At 45.9% G+C, this 10,215-nt stretch overlaps 1 protein-coding gene across 1 annotated transcript; it reads right to left on the bottom strand.

Annotated features, from left to right (window-relative positions):
• Window positions 1–1,280: 1,280 nt before the first annotated feature.
• On the bottom strand, window positions 1,281–4,890 carry LOC123097493 (zinc finger protein CONSTANS-LIKE 13). Its single transcript, XM_044519257.1, has 4 exons — window positions 3,921–4,890; window positions 3,606–3,830; window positions 1,777–2,072; window positions 1,281–1,675 (listed from the first exon to the last, which is right to left on the bottom strand). Exons 1-4 carry the CDS (start codon window positions 4,446–4,448, stop codon window positions 1,582–1,584), a joined length of 1,143 nt encoding a protein of 380 aa, XP_044375192.1. The 5' UTR covers window positions 4,449–4,890; the 3' UTR covers window positions 1,281–1,581.
• Between the last annotated feature and the right edge of the window lie 5,325 nt (window positions 4,891–10,215).

Genomic DNA, 10,215 nt, shown 5'->3' with positions numbered 1-10,215 from the left:
GTCTTGAGTGAGCCATCGGCTCTAGATCGCCTAGACTATTGGCAGTTCGGTTGTACCCTCTCTTCTATCTAATAAAGATCGGCCTATGGCCCTTCGAGAAACTTCATCAGCTCCGACTATTCCGCCTAAGATATTTTGTTTCCGCCAACTAACGAGAAGCAGAAGGGCAACTCTGATGAGTCATCATCGGCGGCTGTATTTTCTCTAAATGAGAAGCGTGGGCGACTCTGGCGAGCCTTCGTCAGAGGTTGTCCTGTATTGCTCTAACGAGAAGCAAACGGTGGGTGATTCGGGCTAGCTTTCGGCAGCGGTTGTATTGTATTTTTCTCAAACGAGAAGGACTCTGGCGAGCCGTCGTCTTCGTCTGTATCTTCTTCCCGGCCCAAGGCTTAAATCTTTGATTCGCAGGAGCCTTGCTATCGTTGGATCGTTGCAAACAAAATCTTTGATTCGCAGGAGCCTTGCTATCGTTGGATCGTTGCAAACAAAATCTTTGATTCGCAGGAGCCTTGCAGCATCTTCAAGTCTAAGCGACCATCCTGCCGCGCCGTTCAAGGTCTCTGTGCGCCACCGCGCTGCAACAGCTCGATAGTCAACCTACCTTCCCTGCAACATTAGGAGGCATTTTCCAAAATCGCCTCAAAATCTCTATCAATCTAAGGCATTGCTGAAAAACGCCTCCAAAGCTTACATCAATCTGAGGCGTTTTCCTATAATGCCTTCAAAGCTGCATCAATCCAAGGCGTTTTCCCATAATGCCTCCAAAGCTCCATCAATCCGAGGCGTTTTCCTGTAATGCCTTCAAAGCTGCATCAATCCGAGGCGTTTTCATATAATGCCACCTTAAAGCATGATTTTGAGGCGTTTACAAAATGCCCTTACAAAAATGCCTTCAATTAACTACCGTGGTGTAGTGGGGGTGAAGGCTTGAACTCCGGTAGGATCTTGGACGCCTCTCCAGCCACGGGTCGCGGCAACAAGGACGAGGAGAGAGGCCAAGGTAGCAGAGAGGAGCTACGTGCGGCCGGGCCGGCGCCAACATTTCTTATCGAGTATGCTGGAATAGGGGCTACCATCTGTAGATCAAGATGATTCACAATTTCTATGATCCTTAGATAATTCCTGGTATATCAAGACCTGTGTTTTAGTACAGAATTTTTTTCTCCAATTTCGACAAACCGTAGATCAGTGAAAATACAATACGTCCATCAGCAATTGCTCCAAGGATTTGGTAACTACTATACACTACTCATGAAAATGATTTACTCAACAAAACCCAATGGTGAGACAAAATTCACTAAACCATGCAAAAATGGCATACTGTCACTCTCACTTGCCTGTAGTACTTTTACAGAGTTCATAGATGGAAACTATATACAAGGGTTGGACTAAGAACAACTCCCCTCAAAACATTAATATAGCCCATATGTTGGCAACATACATTATTCAGATTGTACATGAACTACCATCTGCCGAACTGAAGGCAAACAAAATGTTCACGCCTTATGTATCATCTGCACTCACTCCTAATTAGTGTTATTCCTTCTGTCCAAGATGCAAAATATACTGCAAAGTCAAGGCTTAACTCTGTTTTGCCTTTGCAAAACGCCCCTTGATCCTCAACCTGCTGTCTGCACGAGCTTTGCGGGACTCATATCGCACCTGTTTGTCGAATCTGCGAAATGAAATACGGTTATGCACGCGATATCAACATTGAATGCACCCAATCCGATACTCGGGAAGAAATTTCACATGCAAAACATGTGCTAAGCTCACCTTCTTGTCCTCCTCTTTTCTTTATAGCGGGAAATGACAATGTCGCGGTCAGGGCCAGCAACAACATCAAAGCCACTTCTTTTGGGGAAAGCTTGCATTGGCATGCCAGTACCAGGATTTGCCTGCTGGCCATCGTCCATCATGCTACCATTGCTCATGCTGGGGCAAAGTTCTGACATCTGAACAAACGATGACAAGCATGCTTCAGCTGAGCTTGCTGGAGCCTGCTCTTGTTCGTGCTCGGTCTTGCAGGCACCATTTAGGGCATGATAATCGTTATTGTTCCATCCGCCGTTCTGCCATGGATCATCAAGTAAGCTAGGACTATGTGTGAAAGAAAATAACAACCACCGCCGGTTTATATTGGTTTTCTGTATATCTTTAAGAACCTTTAGGCCATCTCTGGCCGATCCCCTAAAAGTTAAGGGACTAAAACCCTTAGTGGAGTATATATAGTCCACTAATTTTTGGCCGTTTCTAGCCGATCACCTAAACTTAACAGAGTAAACTTCAATTTGATCAAATTCAAAGCAATTTGAACCAAAAGTAGCATGCATTCAAGCATAAACATAGATAGTTTTACACAACTGAACATAAAAACATAAGTTTAAACTAAACTACAGCACCTAAACTACTTTCGGTCGAAGTGGAGGTCGAGCCAATCCTTCCTTGTCGGGTGCGGTGTGCCGCAAGCCAGGTCCGGGCCAGTGCCGTCGTCGGGGTCCTCGGGCGAAGACACTCCTCCACTCGCCGACGTCGATCTCTTCGTCATCGCCGCCCACCTCGCCGCCGTCCTCGCCGCCTTGGACCTCGTCGGAGGAGGAGATAACTATAACCTCGCCACCGGCGTCGGCAAAGATCATCCGCTCTGCCTCCGCGAGCTCCGGGTGCTCCGGGCGGAGCTCTTCCATGTAGGCCTCGTCGGCGGCCCAAGGCAAATTGAGCCTCCCCGCTGCGTCGTGGAAGCGTACCTGCTAGCGGTCGTACTCCATGGCCGCGAGCTCGACCGTGTGGAAGGTCCCGAGCCACCGTTTGGTGTGGGTCTCCAGATCCATCATTTCGTCCACCCACGCCCCCTAGTGCCGCTGCCGGACCCTGAGGTAGCTCCTCGTTGGCGCCGGGGCGGAGGGAAGACGGGGAAGTCTTCGAACCGGCGTAGGGGCGCGGCGCCGGGCGGATCGAGCGACCGGCAACGGCGGCTCGATGAAGAGCCCGCGGAGAATGACCCGCATGCGTAGCGGCGCCGATCTGGGCTGCGGATCAGCGGCAGGGATCGGCGGCCACCACGTCCGGCCATCGGAGGGGCGGGGAAGGGCGGGGGAGGGCGGGGGTGGGTGGTGCGCCGGCGGCGGTGCGGGAGGAGAAGAGGAGGCGGGGAGAAGACACACCGATTTTTAGGGAAGGAGTAAATTTTTTACTCCACTAAGCCGTATATGGGATCGGCAGGTCAAACTTAGTGTAGTAAAAAGCCAAATTTACTCCACTAAGGAGATGTAGGGGATCGGTTAGAAATGCTCTTAGCTGTATACCAGAGAATTAGACACCACACTGAAGAATATATGCTATCATCAACATATATAGCTATGACTTAATAGTAAAGGCTTGCTGCGAATATGTTCGCCACATATGGTGCAGAATATTATCTCTGCCGTTTGAATAGATATGTCGCAAGTTGTCTAAATACAAGTTCAGTCAACACTCAACACATGAGCCAAAATTCTTCTTGGTTGATGAGTAATTGCAGTGGGAGAAAAAATTATCCTGGTTAGGTTCACAGTATTATATCCGTCCAGCATGGGGAAATTTGTGAGATAGACTGAAGTGCGTACCTCATAACTAGGGGTTGGCATGGTTGCAACCTCATGGCTGTTATCTGTGCCGAAATCGCCATTTCCAGTGGTGTGCTGTGACTCTGTCCTGGAAGGCAACAGATGAGCAGCTTGCTCTGCCTCCTCACGAGGTGTTATCTGACCGCCGCCCATGTCGACCTCGGCGAGCTCACGTAACTGCCGTATGACCTCATCGTTGGTCTTTCCATCGGGTGAGTTGTGGATCTTTTGCAGATGAGTTAGAGCTAGGTGTGAGAATTCAGAGCAAGAGCAGAAAACTGGAGAATTTTGGCAGACAGCGAGCATGTCATGTACCTTGGGCGAGGACGGCGTGACGAGGGGCTGGAAGCCATGGCTAGAAGTGGTGGGCACGATGAGATCCTCCAGGCTGAACACCTGGGGCTCCTCCCAAATGGCCCACCAACCGTCGTCGGCTTTGCCGGCCGAGGGCTTGTCGAAGTCGGGGACCCCGAGAAGAGCGGCGAGGTCGTGCGCGGAGGGTCGTCCCGTGTACCCCTGGACTGTGCAGCGGTCGTGCAGCGGCAGCTCGGCGTCCCGGCTCCTCCCGAAGTCGCAGTTGGAGCAGAGGAATTCGGGACCGGCGTGGCGGAAGACGGCCCCGGTTGCGCGGCATGCGGCGCAGAGCGGGGCGCGCAGGTGGCGGGAGCAGACCGCGTTGGCGGCGTGCACGTGGCGGTCGCACGGCAGGCAGAGCCTGGCGCTGTCGGCCCGGCAGTACACCACCGCCTGTGGGCCGCTGCAGTGGTCGCAGGCTACCGCGTCGGCAGAGAGCTCCTTCTCCATGTCCGGCAGCTCTGGATGCTGGCGCTCGTCTTGACCCATGTGATGGACTACTGGAATGGTCACCGGCGGAAAAGAGCTTGGTAGGCGCTGCCACCTACAAGGAGAAGGAGAAGAAGAGGTAGAAGAAGAAGAAGAAGAAGAAGAAGAAGAAGAGATAATGCGTGCATATACGGCTTGCTTGCTTGCGGAAAAAGAAGAAGAAGAAGAAGGTGGGAGAAGAAGCACGAGAAGCGGAGTAAACCGCGAAAGGGATGGTTCGAAAGCGAGGAGGCTGCCTCTGCCTCGTCACTCACTCGCGTAGCTCAGTCCGATATTTCTGTCATGCCTGGATGACTGTGTGCTGTGAGGCCGGCGACGTGGCGGGCTCCGCCGTGCGTGAGGCTGGCCGCGGGCCAGGTGTTGGAGCGGCAGTCTCGTCGCGTCGACACGGACAAAAACGGCTTCTCCATGGTTCGATCGACTGTGGGAGTGGGAGAGAACGAAGGAAAGGAAAGGAAAGGGAAATGGGAAGGGGGGAAGCACGGATGGTGAGGTTGGCCGAGTTGTCTCACGAGATCTTGCAGGTCCAGCCGACAGAAGATGCGGCCGTTGGCGGAAAGGGACCGCTTGGACGGGTCTCGAGCGGAGCATGACGTAACTGCTGAGGTAATGCCAAAGAGTATCGCATCGCTAGCCTTGGCCTTGGAAAGGTCACTTTGGTGGCAAAATTTCATGCTTTGACGCTTTTCACGTAGTTTAGTAGGATCTAATCTCGATATGGAAACATTTCGAGATTTGATCCTTTTGGTTACCGTCGCCGTCCCTGGCGGTAGCATAACACAGGCTACCGCTGCCACGTCTGGCGGTAGGTTCCGTTAACGGCCGTTTAGCCGTTAATGAGCGTTGACGTAAGCTAATCATTGACATGCGATCTTTAGTCTCGATCCACAGAGGCAGAACTATCATCGGGAGTCTGGTGTCGCTTGAAGCTACGTCGGTATTTCCCAAAAAGAAATGGATGATGCAGCACAGCGGCGGTAGGTATTTCCCTTAGAAATTAAACCAATGTTATCGAACCAGTAGGAGAACCAATCAATTAACAGCCCCTTCATACTGATACGTCTCCAACGTATCTACTTTTTCTCACGCTTTTCCTTTTGTTTTGGACTCTAATTTGCATGTTTTGAAGGAAACTAACCCTGGACTGACGTTGTTTTCAGCAGAACTATGATGGTGTTGTTTTTGTGCAGAAATAAAAGTTCTCAGAATGGAACGAAACTTTGCGAGGATTTTTTATATAATAAGAATTTCTGGAGCCAAGACCTGCCGGAGATGGGCACCTGGATGGGCACAACCTACCAGGGCGCGCCCCCTCTCCTGGCGTGCCCAGGTGGGTTGTACCACCTGATGGCCCCACTGACGACCCCCCTGATACTATAAAATCACATATTTCCAGGAAAAAATTAGGGAGAAAGAATTATCGCGATCCACGAGACGGAGCCGCCGCTAAGCCCTATTCTTCCTCGGGAGGGCAGATCTGGAGTCCGTTTGAGGCTCCAGAGTGGGGTATCTTCGTTCTTCGTCATGACCAACCCATCTCCATCGCCAATTCCATGATGCTCCCCACGGGGAGTGAGTAATTCCTTCGTAGGCTCGCTGGTCGGTGAGGAGTTGGATGAGATTCATCATGTAATCGAGTTAGTTTTGTTAGGGCCTGATCCCTAGTATCCACTATATTCTTAGATTGATGTTGCTGTGACTTTGCCATGCTTAATGCTTGTCACTATCGGCCCGGGTGCCATGAACTCAGATCTGAACCGTTTATGAATTCATCATTATATCCATGTTTTAGATCCGATCTTGCAAGCTACAGTCACCTACTACGGTTATAATCCGACAACCCCGGAGTGACAACAACCGGGCCCACTCTCGGTGTGACCGTAGTTTGAGGAGTTCATGTATTCACTATGCGTTAATGCTTTGTTCCGGTTCTTTATTAAAAGGAGGCCTTAATATCCCTTAGTTTCCAATATGGACCCCGCTACCACGGGGGTAGGACAAAAGATGTCATGCAAGTTCTTTTAATAAAGCACGTATGACTATTTACGGAATACATGCCTACATTATATCGATGAACTGGAGCTAGTGCCGTATCGCCCTAGGTTATAACTGTCTCATGATGAATATCATCCAACAAGTCACCGATCCAATGCCTACGGATTTATCCTATATTGTTTCTGCCAAGTTACTACTGCTATCATCACTGTTACACTTGCTACAAAATTACTGCTATTACTGTTACTGCTACCGTTGCTGCTGTCACTATTTTCAAAACTATCATATTACTGTGCTACTGATTACTTACTGCAGATAATTAATCTACAGGTGTGGTCGAATTGACAACTCAGCTGCTAATACCTTCAAATATTCTTTGGCTCCCCTTGTGTCAAATCTATAAATTTGGGTTAAATACTTTACCCTCGAAAACTGTTGCGATCCCCTATACTTGTGGATTATCAAGACCCTTTTCTGGCGCCGTTGCCGGGGAGCATAGCTATATTTGTTGAGTCACTTGGGATTACTATCATATTATCACTACGAAGAATCGGAAGGATCCAAAGACTAAGATATTTCCCTCAAGTACGAGGGGAGGTAAGAAACTGCCATCCAGTTCTGCTTTAGATTCACCTTGTGTTTTGAGTAAACTTGCAACATCACCACATGCTATTAATCCTGATATGTCGCAAGTTATTGACGATGCTACTTCTACTATGAATGATGCTTATGATGATGCTAGTACCTTGCTTGATAATGATGATGTGCCACTTGGTGATTTTCTTGATAAACAAATTGCTAGAGGAATACAACATGATGTTGTTGAATCCGATGATGAGCTTGAAACTGAAACTCCTGAAACACCTGCTAGAACTAGCCTTCCTAGATATGAATTGCCTAAGGTACTCGAAGGTTATGTTATGAGTGAAGAAACAACTAGAGATATTCTTGCTTGCAATGATAGAGATGATCTAGAGAAATTATTACACAAGTATAAAGAAAAATTTCTGAATGCTAGAATGAAATGTGATCCTAAGTTTGCTACTTCACCTATCTTTATTGATGATAAGGATTATGAATTCTCTGTCGACCCAGAGTTAGTCACTTTGGTTGAATCTGACCCAGAGTTATGAAACTGAAACTGTTGTGGCACATCTTACTAATTTGAATGATATAGCCACCCTTTTTACTCATGATGAGAAAACTCACTATTACTTTATTCTCAAATTATTTCCTTTCTCATTAAAGGGTGATGCTAAAGCTTGGTACAACACTCTTGCTCCTGATTGTGTGCGTAGTCCCCAGGATATGATTTATCACTTCCCTGAAAAATATTTTCCTGCTCATAAGAAACAAGCTGCCTTACAGGAAATATTTAACTTTGTGCAAACTAAAGAAGAGAGTCTCCCACAAGCTTGGGGGAGGCTTTGCCAGTTACTTAATGCTTTGCCTGATCATCCTCTTAAGAAAAATGAAGTACTTGATATCTTCTATAATGGACTAACCGATGCTTCTAGGAATTTCCTAGATAGTTGTGCTGGTTGTGTTTTCAGGGAACGAACTATTGCTCAAGCTGAGGAATTATTGAATAACATACTGAAAAATTATGATGATTGGACTATTCCTGAACCACCGCCTAAACCCACTCCAAAGAAGAGGGGTATATTATATCTCAGTCCTGAAGATATGCAAGAGGCAAAGAAATCTATGAAGGAAAAAGGTATTAAAGCTGAGGATGTTAAAAATTTACCTCCTATTGAAGAAATACATGGGCTTAATTCACCACCACTGCCTAAGGTGGTAGAGGTAAATTCTCTTATGAAGTTTAATGATAATGACAATCCTCACAATATGCATCCTAGTCAATGCCTTTATGAGTTTGAAAACTATGTTAGAAAACAAGATCACTTCAATGCAAATGTTATGAAACAATCGAAATACAATTCTGATATGATTGCTCGCTTGAGTGACTTGTTATTTAGAATCTCAAATGATGTTAGAGGTGTTGGAAAACATGCTTCTATGGTTCAAACTCAGCTAGAACAAGTTGCTAAATCTCAAAGAGAATTGCTTGATGAAATGAATAATAATATGCATGACTTTGCTGTTAGAGTTGCAACTAGAGGAGGTAAAATGACTCAGGAACCACTTTATCCTGAAGGACACCCAAAAAGAATTTGAACAAGATTCAAAAAGAAATAACACTAGTGCACCTAGTCCTTCTAAAAAGAAAAAGAAAAATGATAGGACTTTGCATACTTCTAGTGAACCTGAAATAGAAAAACCTCCTGATAATGATAATGAAATTTCTATCTCTGATGTTGAAACTCAATCTGGTAATGAACATTCACCTAGGGATAGTGAAAAAGATAATGACGAGGTTCATGAAGACACTCAAACAATGATAAAGAACCAGATAATGATATTGAGATAGAACCACCTATTGATCTTGATAACCCACAACCTAAGAATAAAAGGTATGATAAAAGAGACTTTGTTGCTAGAAAACACGGTAAAGAAAGAGAACCATGGGTTCAAAAACCTATGCCTTTTCAACCCAAGTCAACTAAAGAGAATGATGATGAAGAATTTGAAAGCTTTGCTGAAATGCTGAGGCCAGTCTTTTTGCGTACTTGCTTGACTGATATCTTGAAGATGCCTCCTTATGCAAAGTACATGAAAGATATCATCACAAATAAGAGAAAAATACCGGAAGCTGAAGTCTCCACTATGCTTGCTAATTATACTTTCAAAGATGGAGTACCTAAAAAACTTGGAGATCCGGGAATACCAACTATACCTTGCTCCATCAAAAAGAATTATGTGAAAAATGCTTTCTGTGATTTAGGAGCTGGTGTTAGTGTTATGCCTTTCTCTTTATATAAAAGACTTGACTTGAATAAACTCACACCTACTGAAATATCTTTGCAAATGGCTGACAAATCAACTGCCATACCTGTCAGTACCTGTGAGGATGTGCCCGTTGTTGTTGCTAATGTTACTATTTTGACTGACTTTGTTATACTTGAGATGCCCGAGGACGACAACATGTCGATTATCCTTGGTAGACCCTTTTTAAATACTGCAGGGGCTGTTATTGATTGCAATAAAAGCAAGGTCACTTTCATATTAATGGCAATGAGCATATGGTGCACTTTCCGAAGAAACAATTCCAAGTGAATGGTATTAATGTTATTGAAAAATCTCCGACAATCACTATTGGAAGTTTTCAAATACCTCTACCTACTGCCAAAAAGAAATATGAAATGCTTATTGTTGGGGAAATGCATATCCCCATTGAGGTAACTTAGTGATTTCGAAGGTTCTTCGGTTTCATGCTAATCAAAAGTGGTTGTTAATAAGACCTGATCAACCTTATTAATGAATCATTTTTGAGCGGTATGAAGTTGATGAATTTAGTAAGCACTACCTTCTGTCCTTACTTTTTATTCTCTGTTTTTACAAGTTAAATAAAATAAAATGCCATGTGTTTGTCTGTTTTCTTAACTTTCCATGCAATAAAAAATGACCCAAAAATAAAAGTTCTCAGAATGCCCTGAAAATTAAACATGAATTTTTTCTGAATATTTATGAATTTTTGGTGCAAATAATACCAGAGGGAGGTGCACCAGGTGGGCACAACCCACCTGGGCGCGCCAGGACCCCCTGGCGCGCCCTGGTGGGTTGTGGTCCCCACGTGGGCCCCCTCTCTTATCTCTTTAGCCCACATCATCAGTCACCTCCAGAAAAAAATCCCCATTGCTCTCTCTCC

This window comes from Triticum aestivum, chromosome 4D, assembly GCF_018294505.1.
Source record: "Triticum aestivum cultivar Chinese Spring chromosome 4D, IWGSC CS RefSeq v2.1, whole genome shotgun sequence".
Lineage (NCBI taxonomy): Eukaryota > Viridiplantae > Streptophyta > Magnoliopsida > Poales > Poaceae > Triticum > Triticum aestivum.
Note: the sequence above shows the minus strand (reverse complement) of the source record. Positions and strands in the feature narration are given on the sequence as shown.